This window comes from Caenorhabditis elegans, chromosome IV (assembly GCF_000002985.6).
Source record: "Caenorhabditis elegans chromosome IV".
NCBI lineage: Eukaryota > Metazoa > Nematoda > Chromadorea > Rhabditida > Rhabditidae > Caenorhabditis > Caenorhabditis elegans.
This window is the reverse complement of record NC_003282.8, coordinates 3,669,975-3,694,872: the sequence shown is the minus strand read 5'-3', so window position 1 is coordinate 3,694,872 and position 24,898 is coordinate 3,669,975. Positions and strand designations below refer to the sequence as shown.

The window sequence follows — 24,898 nt, the reverse complement described above, 5'->3', positions numbered from 1 at the left end:
CACGCTTCGCGGCGCAGCGCGTGTGCGGTAGAGCGCGCTTGCATTTTTACATTATATTCGATTTTTTTTTTCGGGAATCTTTCTGCAAAACATTTTGTATTTTAAGGTATGAATTACCTTTAAAATCGAAAATTTTCAGTATAAAATTTTAAAAAAATGGAGCGAAAAATCGATAAGGAGCATATTGGAAACTATCTAGTCACGAGTTCAAGGTAATTTAATACATTCTAAATTCACGAAATAATTATTTAGATTGGTAAAAATCAAAGAAGCAGTAGTGTCGAAGAGCGAGGAGGAGAAGGATGGCTTAATTAAGCAAATCGGAGAGAAATGTGTGCCGCGGCAGTTTTCTTTGGTGCTCAAGAGAGGTTTTCCCGATTTTGGCAATAAAAAACCCAGTTTTTAATAAATAAAAATTACAGAATTAAAAGAAGAAGGCTCACAAACCGAAGATATCGCCAAATCAAAACGAAAATGCGTTGAAAAACAGGATCCGGCGGAGATCAAAGTCAGCGCGCCACGGCCCACTCCTTCCCTGGATGACGTCATCGAAAGAAGCCCAGAGCTCTTGGGAAGCCTCACAACAGCCGCGGCTAACTCTATTGGAGCCTGTACACGGCTAGTGCTCCGTACAATTATACAAAATGCCAAAAAATCGGCGAGCCGCGAAAATCGGAAGCGCCTGGTGCCATCCGACGTGGATATAGCATGTGGAATCGCTCAAATCGACTATAATTTGACGTGTCCACTGTTGAGACCGACTCCGTCGTCAGATAGAATGTATTGGGGTCGAAAATTGACAAAAGAGCATTATACCATTGGTATGAACGATTTTCCGGTTGAAAAATTGAGAAAATCGGAGGAAATTTGATGATTTTCCCAGAAAAATTGTCGTTTTAAAGGATGAAATTCGAAATTTTGACACAAAAACCGAAAAATTTAATCGTAAAGGCAAAATCTGACCTTTTCAGTGGAATTTGCACTAAATATCAGATTTTCTGCAGTTTTTTTGCAATTTTCAAGACCTAAAAAAAATTCAATTTCTCGGCTGAAAAACCGAGTTTCCAGTTATTTTTCCAGTATAAATTCCTCAATTTAACAACAATTTTCACATAGTTTTATACTTGGAAAATGTGTGTGAAAAACACACATTTTAAGCTGAAAATTCACCTTGAAAATCTGGAAATAATCAATGTTTAGTCTGAAATTTCTGAAAATTTAAATTTGAATCTGAAAAATTTCAGTGCGAATTCAAATGTAATTTTCGCATTTTGAACCCAAAAAAAAATCCTGAAAAATGCTGATTTTGAGCTTGAAAATCAATTTTGCCGCGTTTCTAGTGCGAAAATCTCTGAAATTTATTAATTTTGACAGTTTTTCATAGATTTTCAGACAAAAAAATCGATTTTTCAGTGATTTTTAAGCTAAAAATTCACCTAAACCCCAAAATCTTCGAATTTTTAGCTGAAAAATCGCGATAGTTTTTAGCTCGAAAATCAATATTTCCCCGCGCTTTTAATGCGAAAAACTTGGAAATCAGCCAATTTTCTCAGATTTTCAGCTAAAAATTGATGGTTTTCGCCCATTTTCAAAGCTAAAAGCTGGAATTTTTCGTAAAAAATTCACCAAAAACCCAATTTTGCTCAATTTTTAACCAAAAGCTTCGGATTTTGAGCTGAAAAAATTAAAAATGTTCAACTTTTTGAATGTGAAAATCTCAGAAATTAATTATTTTATGCGGATTTTTTCTTAATTTTCACGCAAAAATCAAATTTTCAGTGATTTTCAGCACTTTTTGAGCTAAAAATTCTCTTAAAAACCCAATTTTGCTCAATTTTTAGCCGAAATCTTCGAATTTCTAGCTCGAAAATCAATATTTCCCCCGCTTTTAATGCGAAAATCTTGGAAATCGGCCAATTTTCGACCAATTTTCTTAGATTTGCAGCTAAAAATTGACGGTTTTCGCCCATTTTTAAAGCTAAAAGCTCGAACTTGTCACCCAATTTTGCTCAATTTTGAGCCAAAACCTCAATTTTTCTGCCAAATTGTGAGCATTTTCAGACGCAAATTCAAAGGAAATGGTGTCCCACGAACGTTTCTGTGACTCAATTATGATAAAAGATCATTGGCTAGTCGTCGACGGAATTCAACCGTGTCTTCCAGAAAATGTGATCCCTTCAGAAGTAAAACGACGATTTCAAGAGCAACAACACGAGACTCAGAGAGCTCATGGCTTCGGCGTACCCGGGATTAAGCGGGAGCCAATGCCTGAAAAAAGAATGTCCACACAGACTTTTTCTATGGTACAATTTGTTGGAAACTTCGAAAAATTTCTGGAAAAAAATTGGAGAAATTCGCACAAAAATGAAGGAAATTCATCAGTTTTTCACTGAAAAAATCGATTTTTTGGTCTGAAAACTTGATTTTCAGCTAAAAAAAAACCTCGAAATTTTGATTTTTCCGATAATTTTCGGCCTAAAAATCTAAAAATTTCCTATTTTTATGGTTAAAAATGAGAAAATTTTTGAAATTTTCAATGTTTTTTGAACAAAAACACAATTTTTTACGGAATTTCCTAGTTTTTCCTGTATTTTCCACTAGAAGACCGAATTTTTTAAGGGTTTTCAACATTTTTTCAGCTCAAAAATCTGAACAATTTAGATTTTTATGGTTAAAAATCCGGAAATATTCTAATTTTCACTGAAAAATAGCTTTTCACGTCGAAAAAAAATCATATTTTCATAATTATTACATTAAAAATTCAATTAAAATATTTATTTTTCATCAAAAACTTGGATATTTTTGAGAATTTCAGCTGTAAAAATTCAAAAAAAAAGCTAAATTTGCTGCTTTTTTCGTGAAAAATGTGATTTTCCTTACAATAAATTATTTTAAAATTTATTTTTTCACTGAAAACCTCAGATTTAAACCATTTTTCGAGGAGCAAATGACGGAATTTTTCTCAAAAACTAACGTTTTCGCTACAAAAAAAATCGCATTTTTTCAGTAAAAAAAGTCCAAAATTCACGAAAAAAAAAAATCTCAAAATCGGAATTTCGGCTATTTTTCGAGGAAATTTCAAGCTAAAAATTTCAAAAATTCGCCCAAAAATCATTGAATTCAAAAAAAAAATTTTTTTTCAGGAGCACCAAGTTCTCTACTCTGAAATCACAAAAATTCTGACATCCGGAAGCTCTCTACAACGTCAAAAAGTGCTGGAAACCATTGAAACTGACACTGGAATTCAATTTTTAGCCGGCCGATTTGTGATTCTTATTGCAGAAGGCACTCGATTACATATCGGAACACGAAATATTCGAGGACTTGCGAATTTATTGAAATTAACGTGGAGTCTGATGAAAAATCCGAATATACGATTGGAAAAATATGTAAAAATTCTGGTTTTCTAGTGGAAAATGGAGAAAATATATAGAAAAAATCAAGAAAATTGGACAAATTTTTCCTAAAAATGGCGAAATTTTTGAATTTTTCGACTTGAAAATTGCGATTTTTCATATTTTTGAGCCGAAAAACTTTGGAATTTCCAATTCCTCATTTGAAAAATTCCAGGAATTTCAATTTTGCACTTTTTTAAAAATTTTATTGTTATGTTTTATTTTTCAGAAAATACTTTCAAATTTTCGTGAAAAAGTTGCAAACAAAATCGTTTTTTTCCGAAAATTGTGATTTTTCGGGCTTTTAAATTGAAAAAAGAAATTTTAAAATTTGATTAATCTTGAAAATTGTAATTTTATCAATTTTTAGGTCGCAAGTGAATTTTTTCTTGCTTTTAACCGAAAAAATTAATTTTTAAAGTTTGTATTTTTCAGAAAAAAAAAAATTAAAATTTCGCTTGAAAAATCGTATAAAAATTAAGTTTTTTTTTAATCAAAAAATCCAAAATTTGTCCATTTTTCAAACCAAAAAACCCAAAAAATCGCTTTTTAATCATAAAATATTCAATTTTTCAAATTTCCCGCCAAAAAATCTGAATTTTTCCAGCTCTACGTGCTCGTTCCATCCTTAATTTCATGTGTCGTGAGCAAAAACATGGTACCAATTCTCGACGTCTCGCGAGTGGGTCTCAAAGCGAAACCAACTACAGTAACCCCCCTCGGTGCGACGCCGCCCGAACTAACCGCTGACGATCGAGAACGCATCATTCGTGATCTGGAATTCGAATTTAAGCTCCGTGAGGCGTCTGGAAAGTTGCTCGCCGAGCTCTCCAGTCAATATCAGAATTTGAATCTCAACGTTCGGATTATTCAAACTCTGAGAGGTGTGCTCAGTGGAAATCAGGATCCGGCGGCGATTTATGGAGTACTTTGCACACTTTTTGCGTTTGGAAATTTGGTACGGAAAATTCGAGAAATTTGAGTGGAAAATAAGCATTTTTGGGCTTAAAAATGTGAAAAATCGATACTTTAAGCTCGAAAACTTGGAATTTTTCAGCGAAATTTCGAATTTCCGGCCGTAAATTCGAGAAATTTGAGTGGAAAATGAGCATTTTTGGGCTCAAAAATGTGAAAAATCGATACTTTAAGCTCGAAAATTTGGAATTTTTCGGCGAAATGAGCACTCTTGAGCTTGGGAAAATGCTCCAAAATTTCAAAAATTTTAGTTTATTTTAAAAACTTTAAAATTTTCATGAAAATCTCTAAAATTAAGCAAAATCAAAAATTCGTGTAAATATTTCAGTAAAAATTCAAACATTTAAAAAAACAAAAGAAAAATGGTCAAAATTTGTCTGTAAATCCCCCAAAAATATATGAAAATCTCAAAATTTCAGCTATTTCCGTACGAAAAAATTTTTCTGAATTTAAGCGATTTTTAGCTCAAAAATGAGAATTTTGAGCCCAACAACTGGTTTTTTACTATAAAAACTTTTTTCTCCAAAATGAGCATTTTTGAGCCGGAAAAAGTGCTCCCAACACGCAAAAATATCGAAATTTCAGCGTTTTTAGCCCAAAAAAATAGCAAAAAAATCAAATTTTCAGACAATAAACAGTGTAGTTCTACCCAAAATGCACGATATCTACTGCTCCCTTCAAGCTTCTCGATCTGAAATTCCCCAAGTGAAGCCTACAATGACAAAATTACGAAAAATCGTGGTGGAAACCGAGGCGAGCCGCATGGAAATTGTGCAAAATCGCACGATTGAGCTTGTTATGGTAGACAAATTGCACGATATTTCTATGAAAAATCGGTTAATTTTGCAGAAAATTATATTTGAAAATGAGATTTTCAATGATCGAAAGTCGGCGGATCGAGATGTCTATGTGAATTTGTATGCCGAATTTGGAGCACTTTTTTATGAGTAAGAGCCGAAAAATTGGCTGAAAATTGTTGAAAATTTCCAGTTAAAATTCGAAAAATTTGAGTGGAAATCGGAAATATTATCGAATTTTTAATTTTTTTTCACACGAAAAAATTTGCGGTATTTTTTCAGAAAAATGCACAAATTTTCTAATGGAAATTTGCATATTTTGATGAAATTTTCAAAATTTCGCTGGAAAATTCGGAATGTTTTCAAAAAATGTTAGATTTTGACTTAAAATTCCTTTTTTTGTAAAATTTCAGAATTTTCAAAAAAAAAATTAAAAGAAAATTTCTGAAAAAGCCATATTTTTTGCTAAATTTGGTTTTTTTGACTGAAAATTTTCTTAAAATTTCAGAATTTTTTTTATAAGAAAAAGTTTTTTTTTCAAAAAAAAATTTTAAAAAACCGGCGAAAGTTTCAAATATTTACTCAAGAATTTTGGGATTTTCGCAAAAAAAAAATCGCAGTTCTACCGAAAATTTCAAAATTTCCACTAGAAATTTGCGGATTTTGTTGAAAAATTCAGAAATTTCGCTGAAAAATATAAACATTAAAAAAAAAATGAAAATGTTAAATTTTTACTTGAAATTCCATTTTTTTAATATAAAAAATAATCATCTTTTTCAGTTTTTTGAAGAATTTTTTTGTGATTTTTAAGATTTTTCAGAAAATTTCAGAAGTTCAAAAAAATTACCCAAAATTTTTCAGAATTTCCAGATTTAAAAAAATCAATTTTCCCTAACGTATTCTTGATTTTCTCAAAAAAATGTAGTTTTTAAATCTAAATTTGGCGAAATTCTAATTTCCCAAAATTTCCACTTTTTCTCAAAAAAAAATCACCAGCGAAAAGAACAAATTTTCTCAAAAAATCTTACAAATTTCCAGCTACGCCCTGAACACCGAGATGGTCGATCAATATACTGGACATCTAAAAATCACCCGTCCCTCACTGCTCCTAAAACAAGAAGCCTATCTGGAAGAGCTGGAACGTCGGAGAAGGATCAGAAGATCCACCACCACCACCACCACCACCAGCTCCCACCACCATCAGCATCAGCAGCAGCAGCTCCACAACCATCCAATGATCGATGAGGCGATGCTAGACAATCTTCTCGACGATTCAAACCGCCCGTGGTCGAAGCCAGCAGCCCAGCTCGACGAGCAGCAGCTCGAGCCTCATCTTGACCGTGAAAAGGAGACGTTTTTCAGGAAGCCCAAACTATTTCTGGCTCGGAAGGAGAAATCCAAAGATGGGAAGCTTGTCGCCTCGTTTTTACGGCCTCTGGAGTTTGGCTACATGCCCGGGCTGCCATCGACGAAGACTGGTGGTCGAGGAATCCCAGGCCACGGCCCCGCAGGGGCCCGCGAGACACTCACCCGGGAATCTATCCTAGGAAATTCACTGTATGCATCTCGAGCTTCAGCCGAAAATCACCCGCTGAAATCAGTTGTCAAGGACTCGGATGAGCTTCTTCGTCGATTTGTGAGTCGCCAGGACCCGCAGGCCGGAGCCATTATCTATGGCCGGAGCATGATGATGACGTCATCAGGCCGGGCCACACTGGACTCGGAGATTGCTCGGGCGGCTCAGCAGCTATCGGCTGTGAGGCTCAGGAACTCGGTGGGCACCAGTAGAGCCGCTGGGAAGAAGGATGAAATGAGCAGAGGGCGATTTTTGACGACAGCTCCACGGCAGCAGATTGGAACATGATTTTTATTGATTTTTATTGATTTTTTGTGTTTTTTCTTGTTTTTTTTACTGAAAATTTGTCAAATTTGAAGCTTTTTTGAGAAAAAACCGCTTAAAAACTGGTTTTTTGGCAGAAAATTTGGCAATTCAAGCCGAAAATTGACCAATTTAGTGATTTTATTACTGGAAATTTAAAAAATTTGGAGTTTTTTTGAAAAAAAAAATCGCTGAAAAACTCGGAACTTTCAAAATTGAGCAAGCACAGAAAAGAAAACCTATTTTTTGCTGGAAATTTTTGAAAAAATTTGCAATTTTCAAGTTTTGAGCTCTGAAAATGTGAAAAATTCTGGAAAAGTGCCAATTTTCAGTTTTTTTCCCAATTTTTTGTTCAAATTTTCAGTTTATCTGTGATCCTTTCTCCCAAAGATCTCCCATTTTCATCGATTTCCCTCTCTTTTTAAATATTTTTTTTGCTCCGAACCTTGAAACTCCTCCTAACAAATGCTTTTTTTATTATTAAATTAGGTATAACTGTGATTAAATTTTTAAAATTATTTTTTCCATTGTTTTTGTTTTGTTATTAAGCTGGGCTTTTTAGGCCTTATCTGTTGGATTTTTCAGGAAAAAATATTAAAGTTATCCGATTTTTCAGATTTTTTTTTGGGAAAAAATTAAAATTTTCGGATTTTTTTTGAAAAAAATTCTTTAAAATAATCAGAAAAAGTTAGAAAAAAACACTAATTTTTTTTCAATTTTTTCCAATAAATCCGAAAAAAATCTGAATTTTTTGCTATTTTTTTACAGATTTTTTCCTAAAAAAAAGTTTCGAAATTTCCTAATAATTATTTTTTTCGAAAAAAATCTCAAAATTTGTGGATTTTTCATATTTATTTTCGAATTTTCAATGTTTTGAAAGCTATTTTCTTCAAATTTTCAACTTTTAACAAAAAAAAACATGATTTTTTCATAATTTCCACTACAAAAAAAGTATTTTCAGCCCGAAAAATGGACGATTTGGAAGGCAAAAAGTGCATTGGATGCCAGAAACCGGCAAAACTACGATGCCCGACATGCATTAAAATGTCACTGCCCGACGCGTATTTCTGTGATCAGGTATACATAGCTGAGATTTGTCAAAAACTACCCATTTTATCAATGGAGCTCGATTGCATCTTCCAAAATATTCAATTTTTCATTCCAAAAAAAAAACCATTTCAGTCCTGCTTCAAAGCATTCTGGCCGATTCACAAATTCTCGCACTCGGACGTCAACGGGCCGTACAATCCGTGGCCGTGCTACTCGGTAAGCGCTGAAAATTTCAGATTTCCCCAGCCTAAATCGGCCTATTTTCCAGTTCACAGGCTCGCTTCGCCCAGGCCGAGTCACCGATCGTCGCCCGGTTCCCGATCACATCCCCCGCCCGGATTACGCCCTTCACCCGCAAGGCGTCTCTCTGGAGGAACGTCAATCGAAAAGTGAACGTGTGATTAAAGTATTGACCGACGAGGAGAAGGAGGGCCTGAAAGTGGCCTGTAAACTAGGCCGTGAATGCCTGAATGAGGCCGCCAAGGCCTGCGGGCCTGGAGTTACTACTGAGGAAATCGATCGAGTTGTGCATGAGGCGGCAATTGAACGAGATTGTTATCCGAGCCCGTTGGGATATTATAAGTTCCCGAAGAGTTGTTGTACTTCTGTTAATGAGGTCATTTGTCATGGAATTCCGGATATGAGAAAGTTGGAGAATGGAGATCTTTGCAATGGTAATGAGGATTATCGATTTTGCAGAAAAAATATCGATTTCCTGGAATAATGTTGATTTTGACAATTTTGGCATACGCATTTTTCCTAAAATTTGCCGTTTTTTTTTTGTTGAAAAAATAACGATTTTTGGAAGAAAAATCGATATTGACTTTTGACGATTTTTTTTTTCGTCAAAAAGCTACTGATTTCTAAAAAATAACATAACTTGATTTTCCAGAAAATTTATTTTATTTATCTAGTAATTATTGATTTTTGTTGGAAAATGTTCGATTATTGTAAGGAAATATTGCATTTTGATTTTTTTTTTTTAATTTCTCGATTATTTTGAAAACTATTGTAATCGTCAAAAAATTATCGATTTTTCTCGGAAATTTCTCGGAATTTATCGGCGAATTTTTTGACGTGAAAATAATCGACTTTTGTGTAAAAAATGTTTTTTTTTAAATATAAATTGTAAATTTTCATATAAATAAAACAATTATCTTTATGAAAATCTTTAAACAATTGGAAAAAGCTTCAATTTTTGAGCCAGAATTGCGGAAAATTCGAATTTCGCAGTCATTTTTTTTTCAAAAATTCAAAAAGTTTGATTTTAATGAAAAAATCGATAAACACAATTTCTTGTTCATTTTTTTCAATTTTCAGTCGACGTCACCGTCTATCACCGCGGTTTCCATGGAGATCTCAACGAAACCTTCTTGGTCGGTGATAAAGTCGACGAGGAGTCCAGGAAACTTGTCAAAGTTACATTTGAGTGTCTTCAACAGGCTATCGCTATTGGTATCGCAAAAAAAGCTACATATGCAATCGCGCTCTAACGCTAAATTTGACCTTTTTAAAGTTTTTGGCGGTAAAATTCGAAAATTCGACCGTTTTCAATCAATTTTTCGTAATTTTGAATATTTTTTTTCGCGGGAATTTTTAAAAATTTCACTGAAATCGCACTGTTTTTAAAAATTATCATCATTTTCATATTAAAAATCGATAAAAACAACAAAAAAAATTTACAAAACGTATGAAAACTGTCTGAAAACGGCCGGATTTACGACTATTTCTGAAAAATAACGGTTTTGGCATTGGAGCGCGCTTGCACTTTGATTTTCAAATTTTTATTGATTTTTTTCAGTGAAGCCAGGCGTCAAATTCCGTGAAATTGGAAATGTGATTCAAAAACACGCCAATGCAAATGGATTCTCAGTTGTTAAGGGTTACTGTGGACATGGTATTCATCGCTTATTCCATACTGCACCAAATGTTCCGCATTATGCTAGTGAGTATGGAAAATATTTAAATCGAAAAAATCGATAATTTTGAAAAAAAAAATTATTTGAAATTTTTCTAAAAAATCATCGACAAAAAACCTTTTTAAAAAGTATTTTATTTTTCCAATCAAATTTTTTAAAAAAGTTTGAGAAAAAATATTCAAAAAACTTGTAAAAAATCAATAATTTTTGAAAAAAAATTTAAATGTTTTTTTTTAAATTTAAAATTTAAAATTCAACAAAAAACACTTTTTTTCCAATAACAATAAAAAAAATACATTTTGGAAAAGAAATCAAAAAAATTGTAAAAAATAGGTAATTTTTGAAAACAATTTTGTTTACATTAGATTTTTTTTCAAAAAATTTAAAAATAAATATTTGAATTCAACAAAAGAAAATGTTTCCAAAATTTTTTTTTTTTGGAAAAAAAGTTTAAATTCAATTTTAAAAAAAACCTAATTTTTTTCCAATAAAAACTTTTGAAAAAAGTGAAGTAAAAAGTTTTATCAATTTCTGTAAAAAAATTGGAAAAATTTATATTTTTTCCGGAAATCTTTAAAAAAATGACTGTAAAAATATGAAAAGAAATTTAAATTTAAAAACTTAAAATAATTAAAAATTTGATGTTAAGAAAAAAACTTGAAAAAACAAATTTTTTTTTACAGATTTTAAATTTAAAAAGTACGGAAATTCTTGAAAATTTAAAAAAAAAACGAGTTTATTAGAAAAATAATTTTTTTTGTAATTTAAAATTTTTGCTAAAAATCAATTCAAATTTATACTGAAAACGTTTTTTTAAAATTAAAACTCTCTTCAACATTGACTACTTTTTAGATCCAGAAATGTAAGAAAAAAGGGTTTTTATCCCTGCGGACCTTTGAACTACAGTATTTTCGTAGTGAAACCCGAAAATATCAAAAAATTCCCCGCTTTTTTTCCAGAAAACAACGCGACGGGCGTTATGAAGGCAGGCAACTCGTTCACCATCGAGCCGATGATCAACGCCGGCACCTACCACGACGACAAATGGCCTGACGATTGGACCGCCGTTACCGTATGTGCCTGCTGATTTGGCGGACATTCAAAAAATTTGTTAAATTTTCAGAGAGATGGCCGCCGCTCTGCCCAATTCGAACAGACACTTTTGGTTACTGACACTGGCTGCGAGATTCTGACAAAGAGAGACGGAAACCGCCCGTGGTTTATGGATCAGATTGAGCAGAGTTATTGATTTATTAATTTTTTATACTTTTTTTTTTTGAATTGTTTGGCCTTTTTTACTTGAATAAATCGTTTTTCCTTGATTTTATTACCCAGACGCAAAATGTTGCGATTTTTGTGCAAAAAATACTGTTTCCGGTCTCGATACGACAAATGCGAATAGGTGTGCGCCTTTGAAGAATACGGTGGTTTTTCTCGCGCCTTGTTAACATTGATGTGGATTCAATTGTCAATTCTCTGTAAATTCTGTAAATTCTCACTAATTCTTATTAATGACCAAATATAACAACAGAAGACAGAATTTAAAAAAATTTCAAAACCGCCACGTTCAAGCAGAAATAGTGAATTTTCGGTCATACCTTCTAGACCACAATTTATATGCAAAATTAATAGATTTTTCAAACTTTGAAAATTAATTTCTGGCTTCAATCTAACTTTTTTAAAAAATTCCCGTAGCCATTTTGTAGCAAATTTTATGTTCTTTCAGAATTTGAAAACAGAACTGTAAAAAAATCCGAAACCGCCAAGTTCAAGCAGAAAAAGTGAATTTTCAGTCATACCTTGTAGACCGTTTTTTTTGGGAAAAAAATTCTCGTTACCCTTCTTCAGCATGTCATTTTTGGTGACTCTAACAAGGTTACTTTTTTCATTTTTCAACATGCCAAACGTTTGCTAAATTTTGATCATTTATTGAGCTGCTATAATTTTTTTTGAATATTAGAGTTTTCATACAATTTCGAGTCTAATAAAGCAATACACAAAATTTCGACTACACCACATACCATTTTCTCCCGCTCTCGATTCTGTTTAAATACATACACATAAAATGGATAGGGTATTAGATAAATAATCACAAAAAATGCTAAAATTCCATTGAAATATTCGTCGAATGTGCTATAAAAATCGTCAAGTGGGGATTTTGTGGATTTGGTCATAAATTATAAATTCTGGAAAATAGTGAAACAAAAACTGATTTGCCCAGAAAGTTTTTTTCGAAAACTTCCTGGCAGGTGATTTTAAAATTTTTGTTTGACAAGGTTTTTGAAATACTCTTTAGTTTTATAAAGCCCTGAATCAGAAAAACTCGAATTTTAAAAGTATCACTGGAGTAAATGTTATAATTTTGAACTTTCTTAAATTTGGCCGGAATTGGAATTATCAAACGAAAAATGTTGAATGTTGTCGAAACTTGTAGGCAGGAACACATTTTAGTCAAAAATGGGCTGTAATTGCCAAAACTTGGTTCATATTTCTTTGAGGTCTCCTTTCCAACCTATCAAGTTATCCGTTACCGTCTGATCAGAAATATCGATTGAAAATCCTCAATATCTCACTTCCGACGTTGCGTTTGCACACATTTATTTCAATTTCAAGTAGTTCTGCTGTGTAATTTATGACGTCACTATAATATTTTGGCAGGAAATTAAAATCCTTCAACTTCCTTCCACGAACCCTTCATCCCCACTTCGTCTCCCATTGACTAACACACAAAACCCTGGTAATTATGCATAACCAGGAGGTGGAAATAGGTTTGGTGCAAATGAGCAACATTCACGTAACCACCACACCTTGTCCCCCTAATTCCTAATTCATGAGCCTCTCCTCTCAATGATTCCGTAATGAGCAGCAAGGTTTCCTGACTGGAAGTTGGCGCCCGCCGAAATCGTGACTGCTTGGCGCAATGGTAGCGCGTTCGACTCCAGATCGAAAGGTTGGGCGTTCGATCCGCTCAGTGGTCAAATTTTTTTTTGTTGCTTTTTTTGCCATTTTGTATAGACTTCTAACTCGTAAATTAGAGTGTATGGTGGCTTCTATTGTCTACCGACCTATTTGTAAATTCTACCTTTCTCGGTTTCGACGCTGAATTTCGATCTTTCTATTCCAAAAACGTAAAACTTACGACGCACCATGTTTCCCACCCATTCGACGGTCTATTCACACCGCCCATTTTAATGGGCGGGGGACACTTGCCCTTTTTGAAGCATTGTTCAGTTTACACCTCCGAGCTCGACATAATAGACTAAAAATCTTTTTTCTCTCATTTTGAATGCGCTTCGAACTTCTATAAACTTTCTTGCAACTACTAATGTTTCGGAATAATTTCTGTTTAGTTCTGATGCAATTGCGCTATATTGAACTAGCGGATAAAAAAAATGTTTTAAAAGTATTGTGGGGTAGGTTTATTCGGTTTAATGTTTTGAAAAAATCTGAAATTTTTTCAACCAAAGAAGTGCCAGATTTCTTTAAAACAATATTTCTCGAGAGCCTAAAAACGGCATAGTTATAAAAGTTTCACAATTATCAAAAATATTTCAAAAAATTATTTATTTTGGAAAACCCCGAAGTCGAGTCCTTGAAAAAAAAACCGGAAAGGAAAATGTTCATTGTAAACATTTTTTTAAAAGGAATTTTTGAGACTAGGAGTTGAGTTTCACATTGAAATTTTTGTAATATTTAATTCAAATTGGAAATTTTTTTATGAAGCTTGCCCGGGATCCCAAACTCCCCCTTATCTCTGTCAAACTTCCGAGAAAACTCGAAAATTCGAAAATTTCGCCCGGAAAAACCCAATATTTTCCCCATTTTGTCCCCCATTTTATCGCTTGTTTTCATCTTATGCACAACCATATTTTTGCAACATTTTCTCTCTTTCTCAGTTTTTAACTTTTTTTTCGAGAACTTTTCCGTTTTTTTTTTTCTGTTTCGATGACGGAATTGGTGTCCTTGAATATGTTTTTTTTTGGGAAAGTGTGAAAGGACATAACTTTTTTTTTGTTAGCTGAGTAATTTTTGTGTTGAATTTCATTTTAATACTAACTAATTACAAAATAATATCTGGAAAATATGTACTTTTTGAAAAACGTCAGTTTTTTGTGAAGTGAAGTGTCTTCCAATTTTTCAAAAATTTTGGCGCGAAAATCAAATTCAAAACCTGTTTTTTTTTGAAAACATATAATGATGTGAATGTCAAATTTTAATTTTAAATTTTTTTTAAATTCTAAAGTTGCTAAAAAAACGTTGCCGGAAATTCAAATATTTTACATTTTTGCTCAAAATTCAAACTCAAATAACTCATTTTGAAATTTTTTGGCGCGGAATTCAAATTTTAATTTGTTTAGATTTCAAAAATATTGTTGCGCCAATTTTAAATTTAACATTTTCAAAAAAATTGAAATTTAATTTTTTAAATTTTCAATTATTTTTTCGCTAAATTTAATTTGGATTTTTTTGAAATATTTTTTGTACAATTTTAGTCATTCATTTTTTCTTGTACTTATCGAGTTAAATCGAAGACCTCCTCAATTCCTCCGCCTTTAGAAATCCCATAAATCCGTCATGTTTCTTTGACTGTTCCTACGATTTTCTATTTTCTGAAAAGAGCTCTTTTTTCTATTCTTAACATAAATGGCTCAGAGGATTACTGAGATTAGGTGACATGAGAAGCTTGTTAGGGTGGCAATCAGGAAATGGAAAATTGTAATTCCAAGCTAAAATTTTTAAGTGTATAAATTACGCCAAAATTTTTCTGAGAAAATTTGAATTTCCCACAAACCTTTTTTTTCAGAAAATTTCTTAATTTCCTTGTGAAAAGCCAAAAAATTTCTGAGATCGTTTGAATGTTTGGTGCAATTGTTTTCAAGAAATTTGAATTCCCACCAAACCAATGCGCAGAAAATTTGAACTTCCCTCTAAAATTTTTCTCAGAAAATTTTAATATTTCGCTAAAATATTTTCATCACAAAATTTTAAATTTCCCGCCAAAATGTTTTCCAAGAAAAACAAAAAACATTTTGAATTCCCGGCAAAATGAAAAAATATATTTGCAGAATAAAAATTTGAATTTCGTACAAATATATTTGGAAACGCAAACTTACAAATTTCGCGGCTCATGTTTTTTTGGAAAATATAATTAAAAAACATGATGAAATTATTTAAAAAACTTTAAAATTTCCAATTTTGAACTTTCCAAAACTGTAATTTCGCAAATTTCTGCAACCCGTAGACCCCCCCCCCCTCCCTCTCTACAACCAGATAGGGGGCAGCAGGTGAGCACTAACCACCGTGCCTAATCTGCTTATAATTACAGTAATAGTATGACCATATTTGGTGTGGGGTATTGTTTTTCTCTGATGAGCATGTGCTCCACTGCTGTTGGAGCAATATGGTTTGTTTTAGCCACCGGATATGCGTGGACGATAAGCGGGTAAAAACGGAGGGGATTTGTTAAGCCCCCCTCCTCCACGAGGTAAAGCCATGTGCACATTTATTTTTGGATATTGTATCATTTTTAGAGCCGATGAAGAGATTTCATATTGTAGATTATTTTGGCACATTCAAAAAATCTTTCAAATACAATAAATTTTTATTTGAAATTAAAAAATTTAACAAAAGCAATTTTAATTTTGAAAAGTTCTGTTCAAAAATTATAAGAAAGTCCAAATTTCAAAAAGTTCCAAAAAAATAAAATAAAATAGATTGGAACTTGTTTTCAAATTTAAAAATGTTTTACAAATTTTTAAGACTGTCAAAAATTGCTAAAAATTTCTAAATTTTCAGAGTATTTAAATTTTTCTTCTTCTTCTTCCCAAAAAAAACTAATTTTTCACTTCCCCCCCCCCTCCCATATTTACAAATTACTGGTAACTCCATCACAATTCATCAACTGCTTAAGCTCTGAGATCTTCAATTTCTTCTTTCCCAGTAGTTCCTTCATTCATCTTCCAATTTTCTATCTCCCCCTTCATTCCCCAAGAGCCCTTGTACTTCCCCCAATAGCCTCCAAAAATGTGTCCTTTAGTAGAAAGGGGGGGGGGGGGGGAATTTCAATTAAAACGTACGAATATACAAATATGTTCAGAACGATTTGACATGATGATCATCGTGCCAAAATAAACAATGTTGGTGGGCTGCTAGCTTTTTACGGTGTATGAGAAATTGTAGGATTTTTTTTTAATTTTGGTAGTTGACTAAATTACGCCTCGAAAATTCTCAAAAAAGGCGGGAAAAATATTTGAATTCGCGAAGAGGAATTTCACCGCAGCGCGTGCAAAAATGTCTGCATTTGCGCGTGACGGTGTTTGCACAAATTACACCGAATGGTCGAGCTGAAAACACGTGTTTATAATAACCAATTCGTAGCTCGAGAAAATTTATTTTCTTTTATTTTGCGTAGTTTTCGTGGAAGCTATAAAAAAAGTTGTCAACAATCAAATTGTAGAAAATTTTATTTGCAATATTTTGGTAGTTGAAAGATTTTCGATAGATCTTTTAATAAAGGAGATATATGAATTTCTGCGTTGTATTAAAGGTGGTGTACTCTAATTTTTCTTTTGATTACTCGGCTCAAAATTGTCTGAAAACATTGATTTTCCTAATGAAACTTCTTGAAAACTTTTAAAAAAAGTTATGGCGGCTCAAAAATGACCTAAAATTAGTAAAAATTTGAAATTTCACCGACTTGTCAAGGGGCTGGAATTTTTTTGTGAAATCACCCACTAATTTTGGGTGAACAAATAATTTATCTCGCGTTTCCAGCTCGATTTAGGTACATTTAAGATTGATGGATCTAAAAATTTTACCAAATCTGGTGTTTCATCCACCTTAAATGTACCAAAACTCGAGTTAAAAACGCACGATAATTAACTTGTATACCCAAAATTAGACGGTGATTTCAAAAAATTAGTTTCCAGCCAAATTTTTGTATTTTCATTATGACAAAGCCACATTTAAGCCATAAATGTAGTTTTGCTTGTAAAACTATTGAAAATTGAATAATAAATTTTTTGATCGATGCACCATGTCTGGCATTACAAATTTCGCTCCTATCTTAGCCAAACTAGCAAAAAAAATTTCAGATTGAGAAAAAAATTCAACTTCACCACTTTTAAGGTAGTACAAACTTTATTGAATCTTTTTCCCCGCGCAAGGTTTCACAAGTCTTTTTTCCATATAAAAAATTGCGACTAATGTTAATTGAATAAGCACCTTTTCCCGTTTTCTTCTCGACTTAAGAAGGACAGTCTCGGATTTCAACCGATTTAGCACACTACCCCCTCCCCTTTATCCCTTTTTGCGGGCGGGAAGAATACACTCTTCTCGCCCACCATCATCTTTCTTGATATACCGAAATTTTATTTTTGATTGTTTGGAAATTTTGAGTTAGCTTTTGATATGATTTATTGAGTGATATGTATTAATTAAAAAATTCGATGTTTTTTGGAAATTCTGAGAATTTGCAATTTTCGTCAAATATTTTATTTGAAAGTTTGAAATAAATTTAGAAAAATGGATTTTCCATTGTCGGAACTTGAAAATTTTAATATTTTAAAGTCTGAATTGTTCGCTACAATTTTAAGCTTGTAAATTTCTCTCTGATATAATTTTTGGAAAAGTTGAAACAATTTTTTTCGAAGTTAAAATGTTTGCCAATATTTATTGAAAGTTTGAAATTCGAAAACTTGAACCAAAACTTGGATTCCTCGCCAAATCCTTTTTTGAAAAATTAAGATTAAACTTCCTCTTAAAATTAAAAAAAAATGTAATTCAAATCTAAAAAAAATTAGACCTAACTCAGTTTAGGGCCCGAATTAAAATAAAATCCAAAACCACAAAAAAATTGGTCAAAAAATTTTAATTCAATTTCCCTTGTCAAACTTCCCATTTCATCAAACACAAAAAAATCGCTTTAATTAAAGACTTGCACCCATCTTCTTCTGAATTTGAACCAATAATTACTGTGGTGTCAACTGTCCCCTTTGCTTTTTTTTTGCGGAAAAGCTTCAAAGAACCATCTGTCCCCCACAGAGCTCCATGCATTTTTGATTTGGCAGTTTTTGTGGTTTTTGAATCGTTTTTCCCTCTAGAAGAAACATTTTTTCTCGAGAATTTAGTATTCATGTAAGAAAAATATCATCATTTTTCCTATTTTTGACAATATGATGCCTCACATCAAAATTTTCACGGTCCATATACTTTTTGCACAAACCTGTCCCCATTTGTTTTATTTGAAATACGTATGTATCACGTGGCCTAGTGTTTTTTTTTAAATTTTTTAATCTGAATTTGTAGTCCAACTATTGGTCTGAAATTTTTGGCCCATATTTTGGTGTGAATTTATAGTCCAAGTTTTGGTCAGACTATTAAATTTCAGTTCAAATTAATTGGTACCCTTTTTCCAATTTTAGGAAAATTGAAAAAAAATACGTTCTGTGTAAAAAACACACAATTTTCCAAAAATAAAGTATTTTTGAATGTTTTTTGCTGAAATTAAAAAATTAACCACCTTTCGAAATTAGAATCTCCTAAATTTCCATAAAATCTAAAAAAAAGCCTAGTGTCACACCTCCAAAAAGTTGCTCTCATCTAGCTGAGAGCTCTCGCCCTTCGGAGAGCTCCCCACTTAAAAATTCATCTCGACCCTTTCCAACACAACTAACACATATTTCATTGTCCTCTTGGTACAATCTCTTTTTTCCTCTTTTTCCTACTTCCCGGCTTCTTCGGGAAATTTTGGGCCTCCAAGATTTCCCAGGATCCCCTGGGGAACTGAACGCTTCACCGGCCATTTTCTGACAAATCGGTTCAAAAAACGACGGGGCCTGGTTTCAACGCCTTTTTTGAGGGGTTTAGGTCATAAATTAGCAAAAAAAAATTTTTTTGAAAAATGTTCGACTTTTTTGATATTCCTGAGACTCTGTTAGACCCCAAAATTGTAGTTTTCGTTTATTTTTAGATCTGTAAAATTCCTAAATTTTCTGAGAAATTTTAAGTAAATTTTTCGACATAAAATATTAATATTCTGGTAAAAAAAATTCCGATACTTTCCAAAATTGATTTGATATAATTAAAAACTTTTGAATGCACTAGTTCATTATTAAAAATGTTAAAACCGTGGATTTCTAAAATTTATTTTTTTTTCGTCAATTCCTTCAACTCTCGCAATATTCAGTTTCTGAAAAAGTTGCCAATTGACAAAATATTTGAAATTATATAGTGAACAATTTTTTTTAGTTAAGCGGAAGTACTCTGCGTTCTTTTTCCGCTGTTTCCCAATTTCCGGATCATTAATTTCTTGTAATTTGTAACATGAAAAAACGTTCGGAACAATGGTGTTTTTTTGCACTTTTTAAAGTTGGGAATTAATTTGAAACGCTATTGGTACTATTGAAAAAAAAACAGCTGAGAATGGCTGAAAATTGAAGTTTTTTTTCGATGCACCATGTCCTGCCGATCAGCTTCGGTGAGTTATATTTCAGTTGATTTTGAAGATATCGGCTTAATAACATGCTAAAATGGTATGGTTAAAATATCTAACAAATATTTTCTCAGTTGACAATTGTTCGCTAAAACCTATGACAACCGTTATAAAGACTACCAAAAGTTAACAATAATGTTAAAAATTGGTTGCTTTAACTTTTTTTAAATTTTAAACATAAAAGCTTTCGTTTCTCGGTGATCCCCTTTTACCAAAATTTATGAACAGTACTTTTCTATTTGGACAATAACAGTTCGAAAGTGCACAGTGCTCGGCAGAGACAGGCAGCACCCCATAAACTAGGTAAAAGTTTATGAGGTACTTGTAGAAATGGTTTTTGGCGGACCTTGTCTGATTTGAAGTGAAATCGGAATGTCGAATTTTATTAATTTTCGTAGTTCCAAATTCCGTTTTCAAAAAGATAAAACTAAAAAATAGAGCAATAAAGTTTTTTTTCCTAAGCTTAAGCCTATGCCTAAGCCTAAGCCTAAGCCTAAACCTAAGGCTAAGACAAAATTCCTAGGAACTGCTAAATTCATGACCCACTAGCTGCGGGAAAAGGATTAGTGGACCTCGATTGCTGTCGGCTGCTTGTTTAGCTTCAAAAATTTCTAATTTGACGTAAAAACTTTTGTAATAACCAAATTGAAAAGTGATGAACTTCCAAAATTTCTATGTCGGCGCCTTGAAAGGCCCGCCGCCGCCAAACTTTGTTTGCACTCGTTCACTTTCCTCCTCCTAACGCAGCCCTTTTTCACAAAACCATCATAATAATTCAAATCATTCCCCTCTTTCTTCCCCTTTTCCGCACCGTCTTCCTTAATTGACCGTGACAAATTCGTCTCCCCCTCTTGCCTTTTCCCGGAGAAGGGGGGACAGGGGGGTCTCCACTTGATACAGCAGCTGATTTGGAAAACGGGGTGGTCACTTTACCGGATATATACCTAGCCTCTCCCCAGGATTCCATTACATCTTATTAAATGATGATGGGCGACGGGGCGGCTTGGACACACCGTTAATGTATATTCGCGTAATTTGCATGAAAGTGTAGCGGTTTTAATTACAGGTTGCAGTTTCTGTTGTGCTTGTAATATGGAATGCTTTAGTTAATATTTTGAAAGTAGTTTTTTCAAAAATCATGACTATTTTTACAAAAAAAACATTTACAAAGCATTAAAGATAATTAATATTTTTGACCATTTTATGGGCGGGGCTTCAGTAGCTCAAATTACTTGAATAAATTATACTCTTAAAAAACTTTTTAAAAAAATTAAATTATTTTACTCTGTCAGTTTACCGTATTTATAGTTATTAAAAATTTTTTGATAATGTTTACTTGTCGAAAAAAGGTCATAATCATGGCCCCGCCCACTGAATGGGCGGGCTTCAGAAAAAAAAACATTCGAATTTTATGAAAAAATTGATTTTTTTTTCTGAAATTCAATTTAGTATGCAATTTTTCAAGCCATTTTATAGGCGGAGCTATAGTGGCTCCGCGCATAAAAATCACATTCTAAAGAAAGTGATGAGACCTTTTTGAAAATTAAACAAATTTCGTTAATTTTGGCAAAAGTTTACAGTTTTTGAATGAGTAGCCATTTTATGGGCGGGGCTTTAGGGGCTCCTTTTATAAAATGGCTAACAAAATGCTATACTAACAACGTAACTTAAGAAAAAATTAGTAGAAATGTTCTCATTTGTTTATTATTTATCAATTTTATTTCGATCCGTGAATTTTGCACGAAATAACTTTAGTTTTTAGGCTCTAATTCAGTTTTTTTTCCCGCAAACTTCTAGTTTTTTTAAAAAGCAATTTGATATAAATTGTGTTTATATTTTTTAAAACTTTTTTTTTTCAAAAAAAAAATCCCCCTTCCCCCTGCCCTGATTCAGAAACCTAATTCGATGTGACACTGTTTCCAACAATTTCATTCCACTATACTATATTTCTCTAAAACTCTCATTCTCTCGTTTTCCTACTCAAATCCTCTTTTTTGTCTCAATTCCAATCTTCTTTCTACATAGCTTTCTAAACCCCCCCGTTCTTGGCTAGTGTCTAATCTTGGGATTACTGTAACTGGTTTTTCTGTTGGTTTTCTTAAAAAAGCTGGCTTGAATTTGAGATTTTGTGTTTGGAACAGGCGCTACTATGTTTTGGAAAAAAATTTTGAAAATTTTTGTATCACCAAAAATGTTACCTTTTTTAAATTATTTTCTGCTCAAAATTTAACAAAAAGCGTTTAAAACAATTAAGTTTTAAATATTTATATAAACCTCCCTAGAGTTTTCAAAAAAAAAACTGTTGTCGTAAACAATTTTATTTTTATTTAGAACTACAAATCACCTGTGGATTTTCTTAGAACTCCTATGAAAAAATAATTGTTTTTCTTTTAAAAGTAAGCTTTTCTTAGAATAAATTTTCATTTTCTAAAATTATTTTAGTATCTGACATTTTTTCGATAGTTTAGACATGGTGCATCGATTAAAAACTCGTTTTCCCATTTTCATAGTTTCATCTTCAAAACTACATTTTTATTGCTTTATTAGACTCGAAATTTTCTAAAAACACCGAATTTAATAATGAAACTTCTTGAAAACTTCTCAAAAAATATGGCGGCTCAAAAAATTACCTTAAATTAGTTAAAATTGGAAATTTGACCGACTTTTCAAGCGGCTGGAAACTAACTTTTTTTTGAATTCATCGTCTAACTTTAGGTATATGAACTCATTATCTTGCGTTTTCAACTCAATTAAGTACATTTAAGGTTGACGGATCACCGGATTTGGTAAAATTTGGAAACTTCTCGTTTCGACCTTAAATGTACCGTAATCAAGTTGAAAACACAAGATAATAAACGTGTATACCCAAAATTAGACGGTGATTTCAAAAAAGTTTTCAGCCGCTGCGGCCACACCACCTTCAAATTGTACAAAGGTATCGACTTCCAAAGTTGAAATGCAAAGCATGATGCATCGACAAAAATATAACTGGTTTTACCTAGGAATTGGCAACTTTAAAAATATTTTTTAAACCAGCCGTTCGCACGCGCTGAAGCGCGTGCTCCGACTGGCGTACTCAAAATTGAAATCAAATTCTAAATTTTCTAAGCCTTCTTTGCAGATGGAACGTTTTTTCCCTGGTTACCGGAAATTTTCGAGCAACATAAGTATTATATAACTAAGTTCTGAGCAATTACAACTTAAAACCTCAAGTTTCCTGGAACTATTTCTAAATTTCTTGAACGTATAATTTTCTCTATGTTCTTCAAATCATATGAAACATTTTCCGGTCCTTTCCGAAAGTTTTTGGCGAGCGTTTCTGAAAATTATAACAATTTTTGATATTTTTTTTTAATTATTGAAACTTCAGAATATTCTAGGAGTATCAAAACTTGAAGAAACACCGTCACGCGCAAATGCATACACTTTTTTCAACGCGCTGCGTGAAAATTCCTCTTGCGATTTCAAAGTTTTTTCCCGCCATTTCAGTGTCCAATGGAGCGCGGGGTCGAGCCAGAACCCCGTGTAGAACTTTGCAGAAGTTTCTTGAATTTTTCCACGAAATTGAACATTTCAGAATTTTATCGAATTTTTTAGAGAGTTCTGGAACATTGCAGACTTTTCCCGATTTTTCTAGAAAGTTCTGGAATATTCCAGAATTTTCCCAAATTTTCTAGAAAATTCTGGACCATTCCAGAACTTTCTCGGATTTTCTAGAAAATTCTGGACCATTCCGGAATTTTCTCGAACTTTCTAGAAACTTCTGGACCATTCCAGAACTTTCTAGAATTTTCTAGAAAATTCTGGACCATTCCGGAATTTTCTCGAATTTTCTAGAAAGTTCTAGAACATTGCCGACTTTTCCCGATTTTTCTAGAAAGTTCTGGAATATTCCAGAATTTTACCGAATTTTCTAGAAAATTCTGGACCATTCCGGAATTTTCTCGAATTTTCTAGAAAATTCTGGACCATTCCGGAATTTTCTCGAATTTTCTAGAAAGTTCTAGAACATTGCAGACATTTCTCGATTTTTCTAGAAAGTTCTGGAATATTCCAGAGTTTTCCCGAATTTTCTAGAAAATTCTGGACCATTCCACAACTTTCTAGAATTTTCTAGAAAATTCTGGACCAATCCGGAATTTTCTCGAATTTTCTAGAAAGTTCTAGAACATTGCAGACATTTCTCGATTTTTCACAGAAAATTTGAATTTCCCGCCAAAATTTTTTTCACTGAAAATTTTAATTTCCCGCCAAAATTTTTTTTCACTGAAAATTTGAATTTCCCGCCAATATTTTTTTCATAGAAAATTTGAATTTCCCGCCAAAATTTTTTCACTGAAAATTTGAATTTCCCGCCAAAATTTTTTCACTGAAAACTTGAATTTCCCGCCAAAATATTTTTCACAGAAAATTTGAATTTCCCGGCAAAATTTTTTTCACAGAAAATTTGAATTTCCCGCCAAAATTTTTTCACTGAAAATTTGAATTTCCCGTCAAAATTTTTTCACTGAAAATTTGAATTTCCCGCCAAAAATGTGGGTCTGACCGCGAAGGGTCTCACCACGAAGGGTCTCACCACGATGGGTCTCACCACGAAGGGTCTCACCACGATGGGTCTCACCACGAAGGTGACAGGCCCCGCCCACAACTCTCACTGACTTTGGGTGTGACGTCACAGACTACAAAGACTACATAGACTACAAACTATGGACAGACGAACTGTATTTTTTTTATATATAAGTAATGATGTTTTTTAACATAACTTTGGCAGCTCATATCTCAACCGCCGTTAAAGCTATCCAAAAATGTTCAACTGACCAAGTATTTTGCATTTTTTTCTATCAATTTATCATTAAAAATAAATTGATATCTTCAAGTTGAGCAGAGACATAGTTTGCCGAACTTAAGGTGCAAGACATGGTGCATCGATGAACTAACTTAAGAAAATATTTCGTTATACCTTTTTCTTTAATTTTTCAATTGTTCACCAAACCTAAACACTTTATTTACACCTCCCAGCTTGCATAATGTTGCCAAATGTTTCTAAGCACCTCACTCCTCCCCCTAATGACTAGTGCATATGTTAGGAGAGTCATTTTGTCGGCTTAAACCTCCTAAGTGCTTGAGCATCTGGTACGTTCGAAAAAACACACACTAATCTTGGGTGCTTCCCCCCACCCCGCCACCTCAATCGCCCGCCCGGCTGTTCCGTTCCCATTTCCGATCGGATTTCGTTTGTGTCGTAATAATAATAATAATAAGAATAGGAAGGCGGAGATCAAAAAATGATAAATTGCTTGAAGAGCGGGGCCATATTTTTGAGGGCTCTGGGATATTTGAAATTTAACTTTTCAAAACAATTTTAGTGGCGCAAAATTCAAAATTTAATA

At 32.9% G+C, this 24,898-nt stretch overlaps 2 protein-coding genes and 3 non-coding genes across 7 annotated transcripts; 4 read left to right on the top strand and 1 right to left on the bottom strand.

The window, feature by feature from the left end:
• Positions 1-139: 139 nt before the first annotated feature.
• taf-6.2 (TAF6 C-terminal HEAT repeat domain-containing protein) lies at positions 140-7,566 on the top strand. The gene is made up of 9 exons (NM_067996.7): positions 140-212; positions 253-368; positions 423-821; positions 2,062-2,303; positions 3,144-3,389; positions 4,003-4,353; positions 4,998-5,171; positions 5,220-5,317; positions 6,206-7,566. Exons 1-9 carry the CDS (start codon positions 157-159, stop codon positions 7,029-7,031), a joined length of 2,508 nt encoding a protein of 835 aa, NP_500397.2. The 5' UTR covers positions 140-156; the 3' UTR covers positions 7,032-7,566.
• A 441-nt stretch (positions 7,567-8,007) lies between these two features.
• Positions 8,008-11,336, top strand: map-1 (the record flags this gene model as incomplete). 3 transcript variants are annotated; one of them, NM_067995.4, is made up of 7 exons in its annotated part: positions 8,008-8,123; positions 8,229-8,312; positions 8,365-8,770; positions 9,417-9,551; positions 9,898-10,041; positions 10,975-11,087; positions 11,139-11,336. In NM_067995.4, 7 exons carry the CDS (start codon positions 8,016-8,018, stop codon positions 11,262-11,264), a joined length of 1,116 nt encoding a protein of 371 aa, NP_500396.2. The 3 variants fall into 3 exon arrangements, with proteins under 3 accessions (NP_500396.2, NP_001417869.1, NP_001368273.1); NM_001430921.2 differs by lacking the exons at positions 9,417-9,551; positions 9,898-10,041; positions 10,975-11,087; positions 11,139-11,336 and having other exon boundaries at positions 8,012-8,123; positions 8,365-9,253; NM_001380156.1 differs by lacking the exons at positions 8,008-8,123; positions 8,229-8,312; positions 8,365-8,770; positions 9,417-9,551; positions 9,898-10,041 and having other exon boundaries at positions 10,995-11,087; positions 11,139-11,264.
• Positions 11,337-12,917: 1,581 nt separating this feature from the next.
• Y37E11AL.16 lies at positions 12,918-13,017 on the bottom strand. Its single transcript, NR_053058.1, has one exon. It is a non-coding gene; the product is annotated as an Unclassified non-coding RNA Y37E11AL.16 (non-coding RNA).
• On the top strand, positions 12,922-12,993 carry sup-29. Its single transcript has one exon. It is a non-coding gene; the product is annotated as a tRNA-Trp (tRNA).
• A 5,666-nt stretch (positions 13,018-18,683) lies between the features above and the next one.
• Positions 18,684-18,815, top strand: Y37E11AL.15. Its single transcript, NR_053057.1, has one exon. It is a non-coding gene; the product is annotated as an Unclassified non-coding RNA Y37E11AL.15 (non-coding RNA).
• Positions 18,816-24,898: the final 6,083 nt, after the last annotated feature.

Excerpts from the sequence above, each read along its gene's own strand:
- taf-6.2 (NM_067996.7), top strand. The coding sequence starts at position 157 with ATGGAGCGAAAAATCGATAAGGAGCATATTGGAAACTATCTAGTCACG. Across the intron at positions 822-2,061 it reads AAAAGAGCATTATACCATTG|ACGCAAATTCAAAGGAAATG; the intron begins GTATGAACGATT and ends GAGCATTTTCAG. Across the intron at positions 4,354-4,997 it reads TTTTTGCGTTTGGAAATTTG|ACAATAAACAGTGTAGTTCT; the intron begins GTACGGAAAATT and ends TCAAATTTTCAG.